Genomic DNA, 27395 nt, shown 5'->3' on the forward strand with positions numbered 1-27395 from the left:
TCAGTTTCAGTGGATGTGTTGAAAATTGTGGTTAGTGGAACACAGCATCTCTGCTCCCTCTCTAAGGACCCACGGAGAGATGTCCAGTCCCACCACCTTTGAGGTATCAAGGTCGCTTAGCAGCTTCTTCACCTCCTCTTCATTTGTGTGTATTTCATCCAGCACGTGTTGGTATATCCCATGTTGGTGTACCCCTCTGTTTTGACTTCTCTGAGTCCTTTCTGTCTCCGTGCATATACATGCATGTGTGTACGTGTATGCTCATGTGTGTATGTGTGTGTGTGCATGCATACTTATGTGTGTGTGTGTGCGTGTACTCAATTAGTTGTTATCACCTAGTTGTGGTTGCAGGGGTCAAGTCACAGCTTTTGGCCTTGTCTCTTCACTGGTCACTACTGGTGACCACTGGTCACTCTTCCTCCTCCATGAGCAATCTACCCATGAGCTTTATCATACCTCTTAAAGCTAAATATGGATCCTGCCTTCACTATGTGTGTGTTTGTGTGTGTGTGTACGTGTGTGTGTACGTGTGTGTGTGTGTGTATGTGTGTGTGTACATGTGTGTGTATGTGTGTGTGTGTATGTGTATGTGTGTGTGTGTGTACGTGTGTGTGTGTGTACGTGTGTACGTGTGTGTGTGTACGTGTGTGCGTGTACGTGTGTGTGTACGTGTGTGTGTGTGTGTGTGTGTGTGTGTGTGTGTGTGTGTGTGTTTGTGTGTATGTGTTTGTGTGTGTATCTGTCTGTCTACCTGTCTTCATCTGTGTGTCTTTTTTGTGTGTGTGCATGCACCTGCATGCATGTGTGTGTGTGTGTGTGTGTTTGTTTTAACCTCATTGGTCATCTGTCAAGGCAGAGTGACTCAAAGAAAGCATTACCATCATTGAATCACTGTCTTGCCAGGAGTGTGTTGACATCACAATTCAGATTATCCTCCAACTGAAACATCCTTGATGTCTCTTTCAGAGTGCAGGCACTGGCCTTCCCACTTCCAGAGCTCAGTTCCAGCTAACCACTTTTATCCTGAATCCCTTGCTCACATTGCAACAGCAAGTTCATTAAAAATCACTTATCTCCTATATGTCTATAATGCTCGTACAAGCCTGTTGGATGCTCAAGCCCCTAAAACTCAAAGCCTCTTTGCCCATACCCCATCCATTCCTGGGATGACCTCACCCCTCCTACCTTTCACCCCAGATTTATTCACCCTCTTTCATCATCATATCTCTTGCCATCCTCTGTACACCCAAATTATCTCTTAACAATCCCTCCTCAGCCTTCTCAATTACAATACCCTTGGTGACCCCACATTTCACTTAATTTCTGTAGTCTACATACATTTCACAATATTCACACTACACATTGCTTTCTAATATGACGTCTCCACTGTCTTTAGCTGCTGCCTTACTGCAGTATTTAGCACCCATGCCTCACATACATATATAAGTGTTGATATGACTATACCCTGGTAATTTTTTTTTTCTCTTCATAGATAAACTTCTTTCCTTCCACTTTTTTTTTTTTTTTCAACAAGTCGGCCGTCTCCCACCGAGGCAGGGTGACCCAAAAAAGAAAGAAAATCCCCAAAAAGAAAATACTTTCATCATCATTCAACACTTTCACCTCACTCAAACATAATCACTGTTTTTGCAGAGGTGCTCAGAACACAACAGTTTAGAAGCATATACGTATAAAGATACATAACATATCCCTCCAAACTGCTAATATCTCGAAACCCCTCCTTTAGAGTGCAGGCATTGTACTTCCCATTTCCAGGACTCGAGTCCGGCTATATAAAAATAACCGGTTTCCCTGAATCCCTTCACTAAATATTAACCTGCTCACACTCCAACAGATCGTCAGGTCCCAAATACCATTCGTCTCCATTCACTCCTATCGAACACGCTCATGCACGCCTGCTGGAAGTCCAAGCCCCTCGCCCATAAAACCTCCCTTACCCCTTCCTTCCAACCTTTTCGAGGACGACCCCTACCCCGTCTTCCTTCTACTACCGATTTAAATGCTCTCCGTGTTATTCTACTTTGATCCATTCTCTCTAAATGACCAAACCACCTCAACAACCCCTCTTCAGCCCTCTCACTAATACTTTTATTAACTCCACACCTTCTCCTAATTTCCACACTCCGAATTTCTGCATAATATTTACACCACACATTGCCCTTAGACAGGACATCTCCACTGCCTCTAACCGTCTCCTTGCTGCTGCATTCACAACCCAAGCTTCACACCCATATAAGAGTGTTGGTACTACTATACTTTCATACATTCCCTTCTTTGCCTCCATAGATAACGTTTTTTGACTCCACATATACCTCAACGCACCACTCACCTTTTTTCCCTCATCAATTCTATGATTAACCTCATCCTTCATAAATCCATCCGCCGACACGTCAACTCCCAAGTATCTGAAAACATTCACTTCTTCCATACTCCTCCTTCCCAATTTGATATCCAATTTTTCTTTATCTAAATCATTTGATACCCTCATCACCTTACTCTTTTCTATGTTCACTTTCAACTTTCTACCTTTACACACACTCCCAAACTCATCCACCAACCTTTGCAATTTTTCTTTAGAATCTCCCATAAGCACAGTATCATCAGCAAAAAGTAACTGTGTCAATTTCCATTTTGTATTTGATTTTTTTTTTTTTTTTCAACAAGTCGGCCGCCTCCCACCGAGGCAGGGTGACCCAAAAAAGAAAGAAAATCCCCAAAAAAGAAAATACTTTCATCATCATTCAACACTTTCACCACACTCACACATTATCACTGTTTTTGCAGAGGTGCTCAGAATACAACAGTTTAGAAGCATATACATATAAAGATACACAACATATCCCTCCAAACTGCCAATATCCCAAACCCCTCCTTCAAACTGCAGGCATTGTACTTCCCATTTCCAGGACTCAAGTCTGACTATATGAAAATAACCGGTTTCCCTGAATCCCTTCACTAAATATTACCCTGCTCACACTCCAACAGATCGTCAGGTCCCAAGTACCATTCGTCTCCATTCACTCCTATCTAACATGCTCACGCACGCTTGCTGGAAGTCCAAGCCCCTCGCCCACAAAACCTCCTTTACCCCCTCTCTCCAACCCTTTCAAGGACGACCCCTACCCCGCCTTCCTTCCCCTATTGATTTATATGCTTTCCATGTCATTCTACTTTGATCCATTCTCTCTAAATGACCAAACCACCTCAACAACCCCTCTTCTGCCCTCTGACTAATACTTTTATTTACTCCACACCTTTTTCTAATTTCCACACTCTGAATTTTCTGCATAATATTTACACCACACATTGCCCTTAAACAGGACATCTCCACTGCCTCCAACTGTCTCCTCGCTGCTGCATTTACCACCCAAGCTTCACACCCATATAAGAGTGTTGGTACTACTATACTTTCATACATTCCCTTCTTTGCCTCCATAGATAATGTTTTTTGGCTCCACATATACCTCAATGCACCACTCACCTTTTTTTCCCTCATCAGTTCTATGATTAACCTCATCCTTCATAAATCCATCTGCCAACACGTCAACTCCCAAGTATCTGAAAACATTCACTTCTTCCATACTCCTCCTCCCCAATTTAATATCCAATTTTTCTTTATCTAAATCATTTGATACCCTCATCACCTTATTCTTTTCTATGTTCACTTTCAACTTTCTACCTTTACACACATTCCCAAACTCATCCACTAACCTTTGCAATTTTTCTTTAGAATCTCCCATAAGCACAGTATCATCAGCAAAAAGTAACTGTGTCAATTCCCATTATGAATTTGATTCCCCAAAATTTAATCCCACCTCTCTCCCAAACACCCTAGCATTTACTTCCTTTACAACCCCATCTATAAATATATTAAACAACCATGGTGACATTACACATCCCTGTCTAAGACCTACTTTTACCGGGAAGTAGTCTCCCTCTCTTCTACACACCCTAACCTGAGCCTCACTATCCTCATAAAAACTCTTTACAGCATTTAATAACTTACCACCTATTCCATGTACTTGCAACATCTGCCACATTGCTCCTCTATCCACTCTAAATCCATAAATGCAATAAAAACTTCCCTACCTTTATCTAAATACTGTTCACACATATGCTTCAATGTAAACACTTGATCTACACATCCCCTACCCACTCTGAAACCTCCTTGCTCATCCGCAATCCTACATTCTGTCTTACCTCTAATTCTTTCAATTATAACCCTACCGTACACTTTTCCTGGTATACTTAGTAAACTTATTCCTCTATAATTTTTACAATCTCTTTTGTCCCCTTTCCCTTTATATAAAGGGACTATACATGCTCTCTGCCAATCCCTAGGTACCTTCCCCTCTTTCATACATTTATTAAACGAAAGTACCAACCACTCCAACACTATATCCCCCCCTGCTTTTAACATTTCTGTCATGATCCCATCAGTTCCAGCTGCTTTACCCCCTTTCATTCTACGTAATGCCTCACGTACCTCCCCCACACTTACATTCTGCTCTTCTTCACTCCTAAAAGATGGTATACCTCCCTGACCAGTGCATGAAATTACTGCCTCTCTTTCTTCCTTAACATTTAAAAGTTCCTCAAAATATTCTCGCCATCTACCTAATACCTCCATCTCCCCATCTACTAACTCCCCTACTCTGTTTTTAACTGACAAATCCATACATTCCCTAGGCTTTCTTAACTTGTTTAACTCACTCATTTTTTCTTATTTTCATTAAAATTTCTTGACAGTGCCTCTCCCACTCTATCATCTGCTCTCCTTTTGCACTCTCTCACCAGTCTCTTTACCTTTCTTTTACTCTCCATATACTCTGCTCTTCTTATAACACTTCTGCTTTGTAAAAACCTCTCATAAGCTACCTTTTTCTCTTTTATCACACCCTTTACTTCATCATTCCACCAATCACTCCTCTTTCCTCCTGCCCCCACCCTCCTATAACCACAAACTTCTGCCCCGCATTCTAATACTGCATTTTTAAAACTTTTCCAACCCTCTTCAACCCCCCCCACTACTCATCTTTGCACTAGCCCACCTTTCTGCCAATAGTCGCTTATATCTCACCCGAACTTCCTCCTCCCTTAGTTTATGCACTTTCACCTCCCTCTTACTTGTTGTTGCCACCTTCCTCTTTTCCCATCTACCTCTTACTCTAACTATAGCTACAACTAAATAATGATCCGATATATCAGTTGCCCCTCTATAAACATGTACATCCTGGAGCCTACCCATCAACCTTTTATCCACCAATACATAATCTAATAAACTACTCTCATTATGTGCTACATCATACTTTGTATATTTATTTATCCTCTTTTTCATAAAATATGTATTATTTATTACCAAATCTCTTTCTACACATAGCTCAATTAAAGGCTCCCCATTTACATTTACCCCTGGCACCCCAAATTTACCTACTACTCCCTCCATAACATTTTTACCCACTTTAGCATTGAAATCCCCAACCACCATTACTCTCACACTTGATTCAAAACTCCCCACGCATTCACTCAACATTTCCCAAAATCTCTCTCTCTCTACACTTCTCTCTTCTCCAGGTGCATACACGCTTATTATAACCCACTTTTCACATCCAATCTTTATTTTACTCCACATAATCCTTGAATTAATACATTTATAGTCCCTCTTTTCCTGCCATAGCTTATCCTTCAACATTATTGCTACTCTTTCTTTAGCTCTGACTCTATTTGAAACCCCTGACCTAATCCCATTTATTCCTCTCCATTGAAACTCTCCCACCCCCTTCAGCTTTGGTTCACTTAAAGCCAGGACATCCAGCTTCTTCTCATTCATAACATCCACAGTCATCTCTTTCTTATCATTTGCACAACATCCACGCACATTCAGACTTCCCACTTTGACAATTTTCTTATTATTATTCTTTTTAGTAATCTTTACAGGAAAAGGGGTTACTAGCCCATTGTTCCCGGCATTTTAGTTGACTGTTACAACACGCATGGCTTACGGAGGAAAGATTCTTATTCCACTTCCCCATGGATATAAAAGGAAAAGTAATAAGACCAAGAACTATTAAGATAAAATCAAAGAAAACTCAGATGAGTGTGTATAAATAGATGTGTACATATATGTGTAGTGTGACCTAAGTGTAAGTAGAAGTAGGAAGACATACCTGTAATCTTGCATATTTATGAGACAGACAAAAGACATCAGCAATCCTACCATCATGTAAAACAATTACAGGCTTTCGTTTTACACTCACTTGACAAGACGGTAGTACCTCCCTGGGTGGTTGCTGTCTACCAACTTACTACCTTATTTGATTCCCCATAATTTAATCCCACCCCTCTCCCGAACACCCTAGCATTTACTTCTTTTACAACCCCATCTATAAATATATTAAACAACCATGGTGACATTACACATCCCTGTCTAAGACCTACTTTTACCGGGAAGTAATCTCCCTCTCTTCTACACACCCTAACCTGAGCCTCACTATCCTCATAAAAACTCTTTACAGCATTTAATAACTTACCACCTATTCCATGTACTTGCAACATCTGCCACATTGCTCCTCTATCCACTCTATCATATGCCTTTTCTAAATCCATAAATGTAATAAAAACTTCCCTACCTTTATCTAAATACTGTTCACACATATGCTTCAATGTAAACACTTGATCTACACATCCCCTACCCACTCTGAAACCTCCTTGCTCATCCGCAATCCTACATTCTGTCTTACCTCTAATTCTTTCAATTATTCTTTCAATTCTTCCACATATGCTCTAATTTATTACAGTGGACCCTCGACCAACGATGGCATCGCCTAACGATAAAATCGGCTAACGATGCATTTGAGCGTAAAAATATTGGCTCGACCAATGATGAAAAACTTGGCTAAGAACATTCGTCCCGAACGCGTCTGCCTGTCCGTCCAGCCTGAGTGCCTCAGCTGTCCTGCCTTCAGCTAGTGTGCCATTATTTACAAGCCAGGGTGGAAGGTTCCACGCATACATTTGATACTTTTTGTATTATTCCATTGTTTTTTGTGCTTGTAACTGCTAAATAAGCCTCCATGGGCCCAAAGAAAGCTTCTAGTGCCATCCCTGTGGTAAAAAGGGTGAGGTGTACTATCGAATTGAAAAAAGAGATACAGTGGTCCCTCGTTTTTCATAGTTCTCGGGAATCGTAGATTTTGTAAATCATAGGGATATTTTCATATAAACATGGGCTCGCTAATCATAGGTTGACTCGCGAATAGTAGTTCGTCCGGGACGCGTACGCACGGTGTGAGCCGGGGCGGCCTCCCTACCCAGCCAGTCTGGCATTGTTTACCAGTGAGCGAAGGTCCCCTCACGTGCTCCTCTGAAATATTTCATAATATTCCACTCATTTTAGTACTTGCAATGTTTCACAGGTGCTTGACTGTGACCACAGACACTCACTCGACCCTAAGGGAATTTTGGAGAGAACACTTCAGCATCTTCCATTGCATAACCCTTATAGGTATAGCTTGGGAGGGAGTGACTACCAGGACTTTGAACTCTGCTTTGAGAAAATTGTGGCCAGATTGTGTCGACAAGAGGGATTTTGAAGGGTTTGGGACTGACCCTGATGAGCCTATATCTGTTGTTAAATCAGTTGTGGCACTGGGGAGTTCCATGGGGTTGGATGTGAGTTTGGAGGATGTGGAAGAGTTGGTGGAAGACCACAATGAAGAGCTCACCACTGAGGAGCTGCAAGAACTTCAGCAGGAACAGCAACAGATCGCAGCTCAGAATCTTGCTGCAGAGGAGGAGGAAGAGAGATGGAAGAAGGTGCCTTCTTCAGAAATTAAAGAGATTTTTGCTATGTGGGGTAAGATGGAAAGCTTTATGGAGAAACATCACCCTGACAAGGTTGTTGCAAGCCATGTTGGCAACATGTACACTGACAAAGTCTTGGGCCATTTTAGGGAAGTGTTAAAGAGATGCCAGAAACAGAGCTCTATCCATAGTTATTTTGCGAGACAGGACTCCAGTGACTCTCAAGGTGGTCCTAGTGGCATTAAGAAACAGAGAAGAGAAGCAGCCCCAGAAAAGCAATTGGTACCTGAGGTGTTGCTGGAAGGGGATTCCCCTTCCAAACTGTAAACAATCCAATCTCTCTCCTCCTCCAGTCTCCCATACACTAAGAAGAATCTCCAATAAAGGTAAGTGTTATGCTGTTAATGTTTCATTCATCATTTCCCATTGTATTGTTTATGTACTACATCTATATTTCATGTAAAAAATGTTTTTGTTTTAATACTTCTGGGTGTCAGGAACGGATTAATTGTATTTACATTATTTCTTATGGGGAAAATTGATTCGAAAATCATAGATTTCGATAATAGTAGCAACTTCAGGAACGGATTAACTACGAAAAACGAGGGACCACTGTAATTGCAAAGTACAAAAGTGGAGTGCGTGCCTCTGAGTTGGCCAGGTTGTATAACAAACCCTAATCAACCATTGCTACTATCTTGGCCAATAGAAAGGCAATTAAGGAGGCTGTTGTTGTGAAAGGTGCAAGTATGTTTTCAAAACAGAGATCGCAAATACTACTCGAAGATGTGGAGAGACTGTTGTTGGTGTGGATAAACGACAAACAATTATCAGGAGATAGTGTTTCTCAGTCAGTAATATGTGAAAAGGCAAGACAGTTGCATGCAGATCTCATTATGAAAATGCCTGGAACTAGTGGTGATGTTAGTGAATTTAAGGCCAGCAGAGGTTGGTTTGAGAGATTTAACCCTTTAGAAGGCATACAAAGTGTGATAAGGCATGGTGAGGCTGCCAATTCTGACCCAAAAATGGTTGAAAAATATGTGCAGGAATTCAAGGAGTACAGACACTGAAAAATTCAAACCCCAACAAGTGTTTAATTGTGACGAAACAGACCTGTTTTGGAAGAAAATGCCAAACAGGACCTACATTACACAGGAGGAAAAAGCACTACCAGGACACAAGCCTATGAAAGATAAGGTAACTTTAATGTTTTGTAGTAATGCTAGTGGGGATTGCAAAGTGAAGCCTCTACTCGTGTATCACTCTGAAACTCAGAGTGTTCAAGAAAAACTGTTGTCAAGGCTAATGTGTGTGTGGTGTGGAGGGCAAAAAAGTAAGGCATGGGTCACTAGGGACATTTTCCATGATTGGTTCTATCATGTGTTTGGGCCCCACTTTGAAAAATTACCTCCTGGAAAATAAATTGGACCTCAAGTGCTTCCTGGTATTAGACAATGCTCCTGCTCATCCTCCAGACTTGCCAGAGCGAATTACGGGGGAGTTGAGCTTCATCAAAGTGAAGTTTTTGCCTCCTAATACCACTCCTCTCCTCCAGCCCGTGGACCAGCAGGTCATTTCAAATTTCAAAAAACTCTACAACAAAGCAGTGTTTCAAAAGTGCTTTGAAGTGACCTCAGACACTGAATTAACCCTAAGAGAGTTTTGGAATGATCACTTTAGTATCCTCAGTTGCATAAACCTTAGAGGTAAGGCTTAGGAGGGAGTGACTTGCAGGACTTTGAACTCTACTTGGAGGAAATTGTGGCCACAATGTATACAAGAGAGGGATTTTGAAGGGTTTGGGGGCTAACCCTCAGGAGCCTATACCAGTTGTGGAATCTGTCGTGTCATTGGGGAAGTCCATGGTGTTGGAGGCTAGTGGGGAGGATGTGGAAGAGTTGGTGGAGGACGACGATGAAGAACTAACCACTGATGAGCTGCAAGAGCATCTGCAACAGCAAGAGACCACAACTGAGGAAATTGCTCCAGAGGAGGGGAGAGAGAGATCGAGGAAGTTGCCTTCTTCAATGATTAAGGACATTTGTACAATGTGGACAAAGGTGCAAGCCTTTATAGAAGAACACCCTGACACAACTATTGCAAGCCGTGCTGGTGACTTTTACAATGACAGTGTTGTGACCCATTTTAGGAAAATCTTAAAGGAACGCCAGATACAGAGCACTATGGACAGATTTTTGGTGCGACAGAGGTCCAGTGACTGTCAAGTTGTTCCTAGTGGCATTAAAAAAAGAAGGGAGGTGACCCCAGAAGAGGACTTGGTACCCAAAGTCCTTATGGAATGGGATTCCCCTTCCAAACAATAATACACCTCCATCTCCCCTCCTCCCATCTCATCACTCATCAATAAATCTTCAATAAAGGTAAGTGTCATTTATTCTTCATGTAGTATTTATTGTGCATGTATCATTGTTTTCTGTGTAGGAAAATGTATATTTCATGTGAAAAAAAAAAATTCATACTTTTAGGTGTCTGGAATGGATTAATTGGATTTCCATTATTTCTTACGGGGAAAATTAATTCGGCTCTCTGGAACGGATTAAAATCGTTGGTCGAAAGTCCACTGTACCTACCTTTTTTCTTTTTTTCTTTCAATGCACCAGCCGTATCCCACCAAGGAAGGGTAGCAAAAAAGGAAAAACAAAAGTTTTTTCCTATTAAATTTGGTAATATATACAGGTTGGATGCGAGAAGTGGGTCATAATAAGCGTGTATGCACCTGGAGAAGAGAGGAATGCAGAGGAGAGAGAGAGATTTTGGGAGATGTTAAGTGAATGTATAGGAGCCTTTGAACCAAGTGAGAGAGTAATTGTGGTAGGGGACTTGAATGCTAAAGTAGGAGAAACTTTTAGAGAGGGTGTGGTAGGTAAGTTTGGGGTGCCAGGTGTAAATGATAATGGGAGCCCTTTGATTGAACTTTGTATAGAAAGGGGTTTAGTTATAGGTAATACATATTTTAAGAAAAAGAGGATAAATAAGTATACACGATATGATGTAGGGCGAAATGACAGTAGTTTGTTGGATTATGTATTGGTAGATAAAAGACTGTTGAGTAGACTTCAGGATGTACATGTTTATAGAGGGGCCACAGATATATCAGATCACTTTCTAGTTGTAGCTACACTGAGAGTAAAAGGTAGATGGGATACAAGGAGAATAGAAGCATCAGGGAAGAGAGAGGTGAAGGTTTATAAACTAAAAGAGGAGGCAGTTAGGGTAAGATATAAACAGCTATTGGAGGATAGATGGGCTAATGAGAGCATAGGCAATGGGGTCGAAGAGGTATGGGGTAGGTTTAAAAATGTAGTGTTAGAGTGTTCAGCAGAAGTTTGTGGTTACAGGAAAGTGGGTGCAGGAGGGAAGAGGAGTGATTGGTGGAATGATGATGTAAAGAGAGTAGTAAGGGAGAAAAAGTTAGCATATGAGAAGTTTTTACAAAGTAGAAGTGATGCAAGGAGGGAAGAGTATATGGAGAAAAAGAGAGAAGTTAAGAGAGTGGTGAAGCAATGTAAAAAGAGAGCAAATGAGAGAGTGGGTGAGATGTTATCAACAAATTTTGTTGAAAATAAGAAAAAGTTTTGGAGTGAGATTAACAAGTTAAGAAAGCCTAGAGAACAAATGGATTTGTCAGTTAAAAATAGGAGAGGAGAGTTATTAAATGGAGAGGTAGAGGTATTGGGAAGATGGAAGGAATATTTTGAGGAATTGTTAAATGTTGATGAAGATAGGGAAGCTGTGATTTCGTGTATAGGGCAAGGAGGAATAACATCTTGTAGGAGTGAGGAAGAGCCAGTTGTGAGTGTGGGGGAAGTTCGTGAGGCAGTAGGTAAAATGAAAGGGGGTAAGGCAGCCGGGATTGATGGGATAAAGATAGAAATGTTAAAAGCAGGTGGGGATATAGTTTTGGAGTGGTTGGTGCAATTATTTAATAAATGTATGGAAGAGGGTAAGGTACCTAGGGATTGGCAGAGAGCATGCATAGTTCCTTTGTATAAAGGCAAAGGGGATAAAAGAGAGTGCAAAAATTATAGGGGGATAAGTCTGTTGAGTGTACCTGGTAAAGTGTATGGTAGAGTTATAATTGAAAGAATTAAGAGTAAGACGGAGAATAGGATAGCAGATGAACAAGGAGGCTTTAGGAAAGGTAGGGGGTGTGTGGACCAGGTGTTTACAGTGAAACATATAAGTGAACAGTATTTAGATAAGGCTAAAGAGGTCTTTGTGGCATTTATGGATTTGGAAAAGGCGTATGACAGGGTGGATAGGGGGGCAATGTGGCAGATGTTGCAAGTGTATGGTGTAGGAGGTAGGTTACTGAAAGCAGTGAAGAGTTTTTACGAGGATAGTGAGGCTCAAGTTAGAGTATGTAGGAAAGAGGGAAATTTTTTCCCAGTAAAAGTAGGCCTTAGACAAGGATGTGTGATGTCACCGTGGTTGTTTAATATATTTATAGATGGGGTTGTAAGAGAAGTAAATGCGAGGGTCTTGGCAAGAGGCGTGGAGTTAAAAGATAAAGAATCACACACAAAGTGGGAGTTGTCACAGCTGCTCTTTGCCGATGACACTGTGCTCTTGGGAGATTCTGAAGAGAAGTTGCAGAGATTGGTGGATGAATTTGGTAGGGTGTGCAAAAGAAGAAAATTAAAGGTGAATACAGGAAAGAGTAAGGTTATGAGGATAACAAAAAGATTAGGTGATGAAAGATTGAATATCAGATTGGAGGGAGAGAGTATGGAGGAGGTGAACGTATTCAGATATTTGGGAGTGGACGTGTCAGCGGATGGGTCTATGAAAGATGAGGTGAATCATAGAATTGATGAGGGAAAAAGAGTGAGTGGTGCACTTAGGAGTCTGTGGAGACAAAGAACTTTGTCCTTGGAGGCAAAGAGGGGAATGTATGAGAGTATAGTTTTACCAACGCTCTTATATGGGTGTGAAGCGTGGGTGATGAATGTTGCAGCGAGGAGAAGGCTGGAGGCAGTGGAGATGTCATGTCTGAGGGCAATGTGTGGTGTGAATATAATGCAGAGAATTCGTAGTTTGGAAGTTAGGAGGAGGTGCGGGATTACCAAAACTGTTGTCCAGAGGGCTGAGGAAGGGTTGTTGAGGTGGTTCGGACATGTAGAGAGAATGGAGCGAAACAGAATGACTTCAAGAGTGTATCAGTCTGTAGTGGAAGGAAGGCGGGGTAGGGGTCGGCCTAGGAAGGGTTGGAGGGAGGGGGTAAAGGAGGTTTTGTGTGCGAGGGGCTTGGACTTCCAGCAGGCATGCGTGAGCGTGTTTGATAGGAGTGAATGGAGACAAATGGTTTTTAATACTTGACGTGCTGTTGGAGTGTGAGCAAAGTAACATTTATGAAGGGATTCAGGGAAACCGGCAGGCCGGACTTGAGTCCTGGAGATGGGAAGTACAGTGCCTGCACTCTGAAGGAGGGGTGTTAATGTTGCAGTTTAAAAACTGTAGTGTAAAGCACCCTTCTGGCAAGACAGTGATGGAGTGAATGATGGTGAAAGTTTTTCTTTTTCGGGCCACCCTGCCTTGGTGGGAATCGGCCGGTGTGATAATAAAAAAAAAAAAAAAATACAGGAGAAGGGGTTACTAGCCTCTAGCTCCCGGCGTTTTAGTTGCCTCTTACAACGTGTATGTCTTATGGAGGAAGAAACCTACCTTTTTAGCCTCGCCTATTCTGTGGTTCACCTCATCTTTCACAGACCCATCTGCTGAAATGTCTACCTCCTAGATACCGTGGACCCTCGGTTATCGGCCGTAATCCATTCCAGAAGGTCGGCCGATAACCGAAATGGCCAGAAACTGAATTAATATTTCCCATAAGAATTAATGGAAATGCAATTAATCCGTTCCAGACAAAAGTATTAACAAAAAAATTATTTTTTTAACAATTATGTAAGTTTTACGTACCTTTATTGAAGGCTACTGCTGGCTTCTGGAAGATAGGGAAGAGGAAAGAGTGAGGAGTTAGTGTTTGGAAGGGGAATCCCTCTCCATAAAGACTAGGTAGCAAAGCCTTCCCTGGGGTTACTTCCCTTCTTTGTCTTTTAATGCCACTAGAACCAGCTTGAGAGTCACTGGATCCCTGCCTCACAACAAATCTGTCCATAGAGGTCTGTTTCTAGCATCTCTCTTAACCCTTTGAGGGTCGACAGGCCCTCTCCAAGACTCGTTCTCAGGGTCGGCCAAATTTAAAAAAAAAAAAATATTTTTTCTAATGAAAAGATAGAGAATCTTTTCCTGGTCATATTGACACCAAAAGTATGAAATTTAATGGAAAACTTACGGAATCATGCTTTCACGAAGTTAGCGGTCTGGACGATGTTTACGCATCGGCGAATTTTCCCACTTTGAGCCCTATTTTCGGCCAATTCCAGTGTACTAGTCGAAAGAAATCATAACTATTTCTCTAGAACTCTATTTTTTTCTATTGAATGAGTACAAGAAATCACCCATTCACTGATTTCAACTATCCAGTACGTACAGTGGTCAGAATTTTGCAATTTTGCGAATTTCACACAAATTTCAAAAGATGCCAATTTCCAAATAGGGTCCAGAATAAACAAGAAAGAAATTCCTGACACTAAAATAACATTTCCTCTGTTCGTTAGTCACATCCCCAGGCCCCTCTTATATTTCTTTGGCTTTCCGCTTTCAGTTTTTATCCTTAGAAAAAATAGATTTACTGTTATGCAGACTGCTGCATTAGTGTAGAAATGGTATAAATAATATCAGCGCACTTGTGAAAGAATATTAGACTCACCAGTTGACGTGTATTGGATCCTTTACCCTTCCTAAATCATCCGTTTTATTTTGCAGTCCTTTTTATCTTACCCCTGACTTTCAGTGATGAATAATTCTTCTGTATACATTACCTGGTATGCTCATCAGGCTTTTCCGTCTTGTCATTTTCCTTATACAAGGGAACTATTCATGCTCTTTGTCAATCCTTGTGTACCTTCCTTTCCTTCGTGTCTATATTAAACAAATACACCAACCATTTCAACACTATGAATCATGGTCTTGGGTCAGGGCAAATGGCAAGCAAGAAATGTAAAGCATTAGGAAAAACACTGATTAGTGGCTATAGGTATTGTATGCACAAGCGCAGAGTTACTAAGGGCTTCACTGGGTATGCTGTGTGGAATTTTCAGTGTGCATCTCATTAAGAGCTTCTCCTTTTCTTCAAGGAGAATGTCTTGTCACTGGTGAAGGGTTCTTCCTCCAAGGAACTGGAGCTTTCCTTCCCTTTCCTCAGATCAAACCTGATTATCCCTAATTTCCCTGATGCTGTGTGACCCCTTTGGGTTTACCACTTCCCAGTGAATGTAATAAAAATAATTCTCCATATTCTCATTTTCAGATTATTTTCTCATAAAGAAAAGCGGGCCTTAGAGAAGATGAAGTGTGTGCTAAATTATTTTCGAAGAGTAACAACCGAAGGTTAGTGTATGGATTGCATAACAGAAAAAATATCACATTACTCTCTCGATCCCCATATCCTTGAGGAAGGAGAAAGTAGTGTTATTTACATAATGTGTTAATTCAGTATATCACAGGTAAGATGATGAAAGTAACAAAAATGTTTAGGGAATGAAAGATTGGATATCAGATTGGAGAGAGAGAATATGGAGGAAGTAAATACAGTGGACCCCCGCTTAACGATCACCTCCTAATGTGACCAATTATGTAAGTGTATTTATATAAGTGCGTTTGTACGTGTATGTTTGGGGGTCTGAAATGGACTAATCTACTTCACAGTATTCCTTATGGGAACAAATTCGGTCAGTACTGGCACCTGAACATACTTCTGGAATGAAAAAATATCGTTAATCGGGGGTCCACTGTACATATATTTAGATTTTGAGAGTAGGCATGTGGGCAGATGGATCTATGAAAAATGAGGCGAACCATGAAATAGATGAGGGGAAAAAGGTAGGTGATGTGTTGAGGCATCTGTAGAAAGGAAAGTTTATCTGTGGAGTCAGAGGGGAATTTATTGCATTAATGTGATATCAAGACTTCTATATGGATATGCGACATAGGCTTTAAACATTACATCAAGGAGGAAGCTAGAGGCAGTGGAGATGTCATTTTTGAGAGCAGTGTGTGGTGTGAATGTTATACAGAGAATTCTGAGTGTAGAAATTAAAATATTGTGTTGCATTACCAAAGGTAGAATTCAGATTGCTGAGTAGTAGTTGAGATTTGGACATTTATAGAGGATACAGTAAAATTAGGTGATCAAAAGTGTATATAAATCTAGAATGAAAGAAAGAAAAGGTGGGGGTTTTTGCCAGGATGGGTTGGAAGGAGGGGTAAAGGAAGTTTTGAATGCTATGGTCTTGAGCATCCAGCAGGCTAGATTAAGTGGAGACAAATGGTTTTTATAGTATGACATGCTGTTGGAGTATGACCAAAGTAAAATTTTTGATGGAATTCTTGGCAACCAGTTAGCCAGACTTGAGTCATGGAGGTTCGAATTCTAGGAGCTTCAAATCTAGTAGGAGAAAGCTGGTAGACCTACATGTGAGAGAATAGGTCTGCATGGTCAGTGTGCGCAGTATAAAAATATCCTGCAGCACACAGTGCATAATGAGAAAAAAAAAACAAACATGTTTTTGGATTAAAATTCTGACTTTGAGGTGTATTTTTGTATGGTACAGTGGAACCTCTACTTACGATTGCCCCGATGTGCAAGTTTTTCAAGATATGAGCATTCGCTCAGTCGATTTTTTGCTTCCGGATGCGAGCGAAATTTCGAAATGCGAGAGGGCCTCAAGGGAGGTTTGGTGAGGGGCTCTTGCTCTTGATCTAAGGAATTGGATCTCATTTGTTTATTGGACTATCTTATTGAAACTTGGGCAGTGTATGATGGAATGATGCTTCTTAACCTACACCAAAATTGAAAGAAATCAAACCATAAATAACGGTGTTCTCTTCTCACCATTAGCCAGCTTTTATGGTTTTTATGGTTGTATTCTTGTTATTTTGGTCTCATTTGATAGAATGGAAGATATATTACAGAAATAGATATGAATTTGATTGGTTTCACAATGAAAAGTACCTTGAAATTGAGCTCAAAGTAGTGGAAATGTTCGATTCTTTGGTGATGTTAGTTTGTTTGAGCACGCCACCACAGATTGCGATGCATATCAAAACAAAGCTCGGCAGTCCACGTGCTAACGGAGCTTGCATCATGATTGAAGGAATTCTCGTGTTTTCCTTATGTGTAGTTCAGTTATTTTGCGAAATTTCTTGTTTCTAACCATGGGTTCTAAGAAAGTAAGTCCATAGCAGAATGCCGAGAAGAGAGAATGATTACCATGGAGTATAGGAATTAAGTGTACATAGCATTAACCCTTGGACTGTTTTGGTCGTATATATACGTCTTACGAGCCACCGTTTTTGACGTATATACGTATACTCATAAATTCTAGCGGCTTCAAATCAAGCAGGAGAATGCTGGTAGGCCCACATGTGAGAGAATGGGTCTGTGTGGTCAGTGTGCACTACATAAAAAAAAAAATCCTGCAGCATGCAGTACATAATGAGAAAAAAAAACTCCGACCATTTTTTTTTTTTTAATTAAAATGCTGGCTTTGTGGTCTATTTTCGTATGGTATTTATAGTTGTTTTCTTGTTTTCTTGGTCTCATTTGATTGAATGGAAAACATATTATAGAAATAGAGGTGATTTTGATTGGTTTTACTATGAAAAGAACGTTGAAATGGAGCTCAAAGTAGGGGAAATGTTTGATTTTTGCCGATGTTCAAAAGTAAACAGATGTCATTTTCCAATAAATGTCCAAGTAGCCATTCTAATATGCAGTCATGAATGGGTTGACATTATTTATAAAATTATTACAATATTGCAGTAGTCTGCATAACAGTAAATCTTCTATTTTTTGTTTGAATAAAAATTCAAAATAGAAAGCAAGAGTAATATCAGAGGGGCCTGGAGACATGACTGATGAACAAAGAAAATGTTATTTTAGAGCCAGAAATGTCTGCATTGTTCATTCTGGACCCTGTTTTGAAATTGCCATACTTTTTAATTTTTGTGAAATTGGCCAAATTGCAAGTTTCTGACCACGTTATTGGGTAAATGAAATAGGTAAATGGGCAGTTTCTTGTACTCAATCAATAGAAAAAATGGAGTTCTAAAGAAATAGCTATGAGTTTGGTCGACTGGAACAATGGAATTAGCCAAAAATAGGGCTCAAAGTGGGCGAAATCACCGATTTGTAAATATCGCCGCGGTCGCTAACTTCGCAAGAGTGTAATTCCATTAGTTTTCCATCAAGTTTCATTCTTTTGGTGTCATTACAATCGGGAAAAGGTTCTCTATCATTTCATAAGAATTTTTTTTTTTTTTTTTTTTGGGGGGGGGGGGGGGGGGGGGGGGGGGGATTTTGCGACACCAGGAGACACCTCAGGATTTGGGGTTGCGACAGTCAAGGGGTTGAGAGTGACAAAGTGTAACATTAAGAGTGTAGCAATTAAGTGATTACATGATAGAAAAAGGACGAAACGAAATGAACTGACAGCATATACCGCTGTGCCCAGCACCTCTTCTCCATCTCCAAGGTAAATGCTGTCGTACTTCATAATTTCTTTACATTATTATTATTATTATTATTATTATTATTATTATTATTGTTTTCCTTATGAAACTACGTAGTTATCTAATGCAGTTTGCCTCACAAGCATTCGTTTTCTGTTATAATAAGAGCATGGGAAAGTATGTAGTTACGACGCTGTGATGGCCCTCATAGACCCCCACCTCCCACAATGGCCGCTGTGCTGCCGCCACACACTACCACTCCTCACATACATAATGACATATTTTATTCATTCTAGTGTATATATCACATTTCTGTGTTATTAATATTGTTTATTATGTCAATTAGATGAATTGTGATATGGAATAATTCTGTTTCAATAAATTTAAATGAGGAAAATTGACTCGACAAACGAGCAAATCGAGATGCGAGCAAGGTCACGGAACGGATTAAACTCGTAAGTAGAGGTTCCACTGTATTTATGGTTGCATTCTTGTTTTTTCTTGGTCTCATTTGATAGAATGGGAGATATATTACAGAAATAGATATGCTGTTGATTGGTTTCATGATGAAAAGTACCTTGAAATTGAGCTCAAAGCAGAAATGTTCGATTTTTGCCATGTTCAAGAATAAACAAATGACGTCACCATTCAATGCGTGTCTAACTGGCCAGTCTAATACCCACTCACAAATGGGTTGACATTATTTATACAATTACTTATATTATAATGCAGTACTCTGTATAACAGTAAATCTATTTTTTGTGCGAATAATAATTCAAAATGGAAAGCAAGAGTAATGTAAGAGGGGCCTGGAGATGTGACTAATAAACAGAGAAAATGATATTTTACTGCCATGAATGTCTGCATTGTTTATTCTGAGCCCTATTTTGAAATTGGCATCTTTTGAAATTTATGTGAAATTGGCCAAATTGCCAATTTCTGATGACTATTGGGTAGTTAAAATCGGTAAATGGGCAGTTTATTGTACTCAATCGATAGAACAAATAGAATTCTAAAGAAATAGCTTTGAGTTTGGTCGACTAGAACAATGGAATTGGCTGAAACTAGGGCTCAAAATGGGCAAAATTGCCAATACTTATGTATTGCCGAGACCACTAACTTTGCGAGAGCGTAATTCTGTAAGCTTTCCATCAAATTTTGTACTTTTGGTGCCATTACCATTGGGAAAAGATTCTCTATCATTTCACAAGAATTTTTTTTTTTTTTTTTTGACTGAGAGTGAGTTCAGGATCACGGTTCTCGACAGTGCAAGGGTTAACATTTATCTAACTCCAAAATTTTTTCTTGTTCTTGGCAAAATTTGTTGACAGTGCCTCACCCACTCTATTATTTGCTCTCCTTTTGCACTCCCTCACCATTCTCTTCACCTCTCTTTTACTCTCCATATACTCCACCCTTCTTATATCACTTCTGCTTTGTAAAAACCTCTCATAAGTGAGCTTTTTCTCTTTTATCACACCCTTTACTTCATCATTCCACTAATCACACTTTCCTCCCACACCCACCCTCCTATGTACTTATTTATCCTCTTTTTCTTAAATTCATATTACAGTGGACCCTCGACCAGCGATGGCATCGATTAACGATAAATCTGACTAGCGATACATTTTATCGCAAAAATTTTGCCTCGATTAGCGCTAAAAAACTCGACTAACACTATTCCTTCCATCTGAGACGCGTCCACTTCTGGCCAGTGTTTACAAGCCAGCCAGCCACCGCGGTCGCTTCCAAGCATACAATCAGAACATTTCATATTATCACAGCCTTTTTAGTGATTGCACCTGCAAAATAAGTCACCATGGGCCCCAAGAAAGCTTCTAGTGCCAACCCTACAGCAAAAAGGGTGAGAATTACTATGGATATGAAGAAAGAGATCATTGCTAAGTATGAAAGTGGAGTGCATGTCTCCGAGCTGGCCAGGCTATACACAAAACCCCAATCAACCATCGCTACTATTGTGGCCAAGAAAACGGCAGTCAAGGAAGCTGTTCTTGCCAAAGGTGCAGCTATGTTTTCGAAACTGAGATCGCAAGTGATAGATGTTGAGAGACTGTTATTGGTATGGATAAACGAAAAACAGATAGCAGGAGATAGCATCTCTCAAGCGATCATATGTGAAAAGGCTAGGAAGTTGCATGACGATTTAATTAGAAAAATGCCAGCAACTAGTGGTGATGCGAGTGAATTTAAGGCCAGCAAAGGTTGGTTTGAGAGATTTAAGAATCGTAGTGGCATACATAGTGTGATAAGGCATGGTGAGGCTGCCAGTTTGGACCAAAAAGCAGCTGAAAAATATGTGCAGGAATTCAAGGAGTACATAGACAGTGAAGGACTGAAACCTGAACAAGTGTTTAATGGTGACACTGACAATGTTGTGAAACACGTTAGGAATGTCATAAAGGAACGGGAGGTACAGGCCTCTATGGGCAGATATGTTGTGCGACAGAGGTCCAGTGACTCTCAAGCTGGTCCTAGTGGCATTAAAAGAAGGGAAGTAACCCCGAAAAAGGACTTGCCACCTCAAGTCTTAATGGAAGGGGATTCCCCTTCTAAACACTAAGACCATCAACACACTCCCCTCTTCCCATCCCATCAATCATCACCAGATCTTCAATAAAGGTAAGTGTCATGTAACTGTGCATGTCTTCTTCAGTTTGTGTGTATTAAAATTAATATTTCATGTGTTAAATTTTTTTTTTTCAATACTTTTGGGTGTCTTGCACAGATTAATTTGATTTCCATTATTTCTTATGGGGAAAATTAACTTGACTAACGATTATTTTGACTGACGATGAGCTCTCAGGAACGGATTAATAGCGTTAGTCAAGGGTCCACTGTACTTATTACCAAACCTCTTTCTCTATACGTAGTTCAGTTAAAGGCCTTTATTTTCATTTAACCCCTGGCACCCCAAACTTACCCACTACTCCCTCCACAACAGTTTTACCCACTAGCATTTGGATCCCCCATCACAGGTACTCTTTCACTTGGTTCAAAATTCCCCAAGCACTCACTCAACATCTCCCAAAACTCACTCTCTCTCCTCTACACTTCTTTCTTCTCTAGGTGCATAAACACTTACTATAGCCCATTTTTCACATCCGACTCTTATTTTACTCCACATAATCCTTGAATTTATACATTTTTTTATACATTTTTTTTCCTGCCATAACTGTTCCCTCAACATTATGCTGCTACTTCCATAGCTCTAACTCTATTAGAAACCCCTGATGTAATCCCATTTATTTCTCTCTACTGAAACTCGCCTACCCCATTCAGGTTTGTTTCACTGGAGCCAGGACATCCAGTTTCTTTTTATTCATAACATCCACAATCATCTCTTTCTTATCGAGCATATTTTCACAGTTTACAAAAAAGGCATCTTTCCTTGTAGATTTATCTTAAAAAAACAATGAATGGATCTCACAAACTTGTATGTTAAAGTAACTAACAGTCATTGCCATTCAGTAGGCAACTGACCATGGTTATTACTGCAACTATAGTTTTTTCTGCATTATTTTAGGTTGTATTACTTTTTGTGGATATGTAATATAGTGTACATAAAATTGCAGATACAAAATCTGCAAAATGAGGGTTTACTGTAATATTAGTTATGTACCATTTAGAAACAATTATCTTAGCAAATTTTGATCATTTAATGAATTTTTGTTCTCTCAAGTGCAGTGGCTTGATGCTAGTGAGGAAGTCTTAATCCAAGGAATTTGCCTGTTCTTCTCATCCATGGATTTGCCTCCCTTTTAGTTTTTCAGGCTCGTTGCACACGTGCATACTGGACTTTTTTAAGTGAATAAAAAGATTGTGGATGACTGTGAATATGTACCATAGCTGGAGATGAGAGGTGCAGTGTCTGCACTCTGAAGGAATGGTGGAGGTGTTGCAGTTCAGGTGGTCAGTTGAATTGTCATGTCTGCACACTCTGGCAAAACACCTATTCAGTGAATGATGGTGAATGTGTTCCTCCTTCCCTTTATTTTATGTCAACCTACCTTGTAGGTATTAAAAAATAAGTTATAACAAATCTTTTAGGCCATTTATTATGCACTGGAGAAGGAAAATTTCCTTTATGTTTTTTATATCATTTAAATTGTTTTTCTGGTGGAAATTTCAGAACCAACTGGTTGTGTGACCTTTACTCGGCAGTATGTGAAATACCAGGAGTTACCCAAGTGGGAGACAGCCACACAACATTTACCTAAATTTCATATAGATACTAATGGCCTTATTGAAGAAGCAAGTGGACTTCTTCAAGCTGATTTTGCCAACAAGTAAGAAACTCTGTACAATGATTTATTTATTTATTGAAATACGTATATATACATTATTTTTTATTTTTCAAGTTAAGACACCATACCACATACTTTGATCTAATGTAATGCATTTTCCTATTTATATATCTTTAGCTGGTCAGTGTTTCATTTTTGTGATGTTCCAGTGATGGTCTTGTGTTAACAGTGAATCTTAAGAAAAATTAAATGAACCATAGAGTTAATGAAGGGCAAAAGGTGGGTGGTTAGTGCACTGAGACGTCTGTGGAGACAAAGAAATTTATCCATGGAGACAAAAAGGGTTATGTACCAGAGTATAGTGATACCAGCACTGTTTTATGGGTGTGATGCATGGATTTTGAATGTTGCAGTGAGGAGGCAGCTTTAGGCAGTAGAAATGTCATGTTTAAGGGCAATGTGTGGTGTGAATATATTATGTTGAGGATTTGGAGTTTGGACATTAGTCAGAGGCGTGGAGTTACCAAAAGTATGTAGTATGCAGAGGGCTGATGGTGGATGGGGGCTTTGATATCCAACAACCTTGTGTAAGTGTTTTAGATAGGAGTTGGTGGGGGCAAGTGATTTTTATGATTTGATGTGCTGTTGGAGTGTGAGTAAAGTAACATTTATGAAAGGATATAGAGCAGGGTAATATTTAGTGAAGGGATTCAGGGAAACCAGTTATTTTCATATAGTCGGACTTGAGTCCTGGAAATGGGAAGTACAATGCCTGCACTTTAAAGGAGTGGTTTGGGATATTGGCAGTTTGGAGGGATATGTTGTGTATCTTTATACGTATATGCTTCTAAACTGTTGTATTCTGGGCACCTCTGCAAAAGCAGTGATAATGTGTGAGTGTGGTGAAAGTGTTGAATGATGATGAAAGTATTTTCTTTTTGGGGATTTTCTTTCTTTTTTGGGTCACCCTGCCTCGGTGGGAGACGGCCGACTTGTTGAAAAAAAAAAAAAAAAAATAGAGGAACCAATTAGCTGGACTTGAATCATGGAGGTAGGAAGTACAGTGCCTGCACTCTGAAGGAAAGGTGTGGATGTTGTGGTTTGGAAGGTCTCACCCAGGATGTCAGTGCCCTTCAGGAAAGACAGTTAGTGATTGAGTGACAGGGATAGTATTTTTTTCTTTGTTGGGTCACCCTGCCTTAATGGGAGATGGTCAGCATGAAAAGAAAAAAAAAAACTTAGGTTTCTCATTGTCTGAAGTTCTTAATGTTTTTATCTCAATTTGTGGCTGCTTTCCCTTTTATCCATTTATATTACATGGCATTTGTCTAAATTAAATTCCTTAAGTGATCTCTTTCACCACTTTCTCAATTGGTGTAGGTCCTCTTGCAAGTATATGCAGTAATTTTTATTACTTATCTTGCATAAGATTTTTTCATCATCTGTAAACATTTTCATGTAATTCCTAATTCCTGCTGATAATTCATTTATATACAGCAGATTAGAAGCATTATCAGACCACACACACAACCTTGTGGTGCCCCAGCATGAGGACATTTTTTGTAAGATCCTTTCAAATAGGAAACCCTTCTCTCATTGTGATAGTTTGTCTCTCTCTTTGCATCCTATGTTTTGTAATTTCCAGATTAGATTTTGTGGTAATCACTTGTATTATTTTTACATTGAACAAGTCTTTCATGCTCTTGACTTTTTTCCCTGCTCTGCTGTTTTAGCATCATTCCACCAATCTTTTGTCTTCCTTCCTGTGCTTGCACTTTTATAACTACAAATTTCTTTGCATACACTGACATTGCATTCTTAAATCTGCACTACACCTTTTTCTTGTATGGTGTTAAATGTTCACTTTTTTTCTTTTCTTCAGGGAGATTCCAATTATAGTGCAATTCTGTATATCAGTTTTGATTCACACATTCTTTTCACATCTCTTTTCGTCTTCATCTTTACATTGCTGCTGCTTCCTCATTTTGTCTCGTATTTTTCCAACTTTTTCTCAGGAAAGATATCTGATTACTTTTACTGCTAAGATTAACTGATATACTACCTCTATTTAATTCTAAAATAAAACTATTTCTACAGTGAGGTGAGAATATCAGTCCTTGTAGTTAAGGCAGAGAAAAGTAAATTGAATGAAACTTATAAGGAACTAAATGTCATTTCAGAATATTCATCTCTTGTGGGTATTCCTTTATATTCATTAATGTCATTGTTACATGTATCTCTAGGTTCCTAGGTGGAGGAGTGCTGGGTCTAGGTTGTGTGCAAGAGGAGATTCGTTTTGTGCTTTCCCCAGAACTGATCATCTCCCGGCTCTTCACGCAGGCACTGGACAAAACTGAGGCACTCATCATCACAGGTTTGTAATGCATGCAGTAACTGTATTTCTCTTTCTGTTGTTCATACTCTCAACTTTTTTCTTTCATTTGATAATGATCTTTTGAAGAGTTTCTTAAATGATCATCCTGTCACTACTCATTTCATTCTGCTATTATATCACCCCTTTTGCTTACTCATTGTTTATATACTTTTTCTCTGCCTTTGAATTTCATTTGCTGCATACTGTAATTCATATAAAGTGTACATGTTAACTTTAATTTTTTTCAGCTTAAAATTCTGGTCTACATATACATTATATGTTTAGTGAAGAGAAATTTCAACTACTCAGATATTTAAAACTTGAAAAAATTAAAACTGTAACAGGGTATACAACATATTCTAACCACATAATACTGCAAAACACTAATGTGAAAGACCTGGGATTGATAATGTCAGAAGATCTCGCCTTCAAAGACCACAACAATGTACAGTGGACCCCTGGTTTACGATCAGTTCCCAATGCGACCAATTATGTAAGCGTATTTATAAAAGTGTGTTTGTATGTGTATGTTTAGGGGTCTGAAATGGACTTATCTAATTCGCAATATTCCTTATGGGAACAGATTCGGTCAGTACTGGCACCTGAACATACTTCTGGAATGAAATAATATTGTAAACTGGGGGTCCACTGTATTTAACTCCTCTGCTAGAAAAATTATAGGATGGATAATGAGAACCTTCAAAACTAGAGATGCCAAGCCAATGATGATTCTCTTCAAATTGTTTGTTCTCTCTAGGCTGGAATACTGCTGTACACTAATTGCCCCCTTCAAAGGAGGTGATATTGCTGACCTAAAAAATGTACAGAGAACCTTCATGGCACACAAGTATGATAAAGCACCTAAATTATTGGGAATGGTGTAAGCTCCTCGACCTGTACTCCCTGGAATGCAAGCGGGAAAGATACATGATTATACGTACAGGTACCATCCGACTTACGACCGAGCTTGGTTCTGACCAACCAGCCATAAATCAGAATGAATCCAAGTTGAACCTTAAAGAATTGCCGATAGGGATACTTCAAAAATTAAGTCTTAATCTTGTAAAGCAATCATTCTTTTATGTTTGTTGTGGAGATCACTTCAATCCATTCATTATTATTAATTGGTTTTCATAAAATACGTGAATAACTTATTTCCAAGATAATAGCCGAAAGCGCGCATACCCGAGTATTCGGGAAATATTTTTTTACCCCCAAAACATCCTTTTTTTTCAGTGTTTTCATAAACTATGAGTGTCTATTACAGTTTGGTCTCATGCTAGATCCATTTTCTCTCATAAAAGTGATGAAAGAATGGATAATAAGCCTTATGGTCGGTGGTGTCCACAAAGCTCCTTTCCTATCTGCACAGCAGGCCTTCATATTATGCTAGATGGGTCAATGAAAGATGAGGTGAATCATAGAATTGATGAGGGGAAAAGGGTGAGCGGTGCACTTAGGAGTCTGTGGAGACAAAGAACTTTGTCCTTGGATCAAAGAAGGGAATGTATGAGAGTATAGTTTTACCAACACTCCTGTATGGGTGTGAAGCATGGGTGATGAATGTTGCAGTGAGGAGAAGGCTGGAGGCAGTGGAGATGTCATGTCTGAGGGCAATGTGTGGTGTGAATATAATGCAGAGAATTCTTAGTTTGGAAGTTAGGAGGAGGTGCGGGATTACCAAAACTGTTGTCCAGAGGGCTGAGGAAGGGTTGTTGAGGTGATTTGGACATGTAGAGAGAATGGAGCAAAACAGAATGACTTCAAGAGTGTATCAGTCTGTAGTGGAAGGAAGGCGGGGTAGGGGTCGGCCTAGGAAAGGTTGGAGGGAGGGGGTAAAGGAGGTTTTGTGTGCGAGGGGCTTGGACTTCCAGCAGGCATGCGTGAGCGTGTTTGATAGGAGTGAATGGAGACAACTGGTTTTTAATACTTGACGTGCTGTTGGAGTGTGAGCAAAGTAACATTTATGAAGGGATTCAGGGAAACCGGCAGGCCGTACTTGAGTCCTGGAGATGGGAAGTACAGTGCCTACACTCTGAAGGAGGGGTGTTAATGTTGCAGTTTAAAAACTGTAGTGTATAGCACCCTTCTGGCAAGACAGTGATGGAGTGAATGATGGTGAAAGTTTTTCTTTTTCGGGCCACCCTGCCTTGGTGGGAATCGGCCAGTCTGTTAATAAATAAATAAATACTTTTTGCTGATGATACTGTGCTTATGGGAGATTCTAAAGAAAAATTGCAAAGGTTAGTGGATGAGTTTGGGAATGTGTGTAAAGGTAGAAAGTGAAAGTGAACATAGAAAAGAGTAAGGTGATGAAGGTATCAAATGATTTAGAT

At 39.8% G+C, this 27395-nt stretch overlaps 1 protein-coding gene across 4 annotated transcripts in view; it reads left to right on the plus strand.

Moving 5' to 3' along the window:
- The window catches only part of LOC128698583 (poly(ADP-ribose) glycohydrolase), a 75394-nt gene that overhangs the window by 31910 nt on the left and 16089 nt on the right, over positions 1 to 27395 (plus strand). For all 4 annotated transcript variants that reach the window (XM_070084933.1, XM_070084932.1, XM_070084934.1 and 1 more), the window contains exons 8-10: positions 15218 to 15297; positions 22571 to 22727; positions 24929 to 25059. In XM_070084933.1, the coding sequence (XP_069941034.1) occupies positions 15218 to 15297; positions 22571 to 22727; positions 24929 to 25059 (368 nt within the window). The remainder of the gene's footprint in view (positions 1 to 15217; positions 15298 to 22570; positions 22728 to 24928; positions 25060 to 27395) is intronic.

This window comes from Cherax quadricarinatus, chromosome 14 (genome assembly GCF_038502225.1).
Source record: "Cherax quadricarinatus isolate ZL_2023a chromosome 14, ASM3850222v1, whole genome shotgun sequence".
Classification (NCBI taxonomy): domain Eukaryota; kingdom Metazoa; phylum Arthropoda; class Malacostraca; order Decapoda; family Parastacidae; genus Cherax; species Cherax quadricarinatus.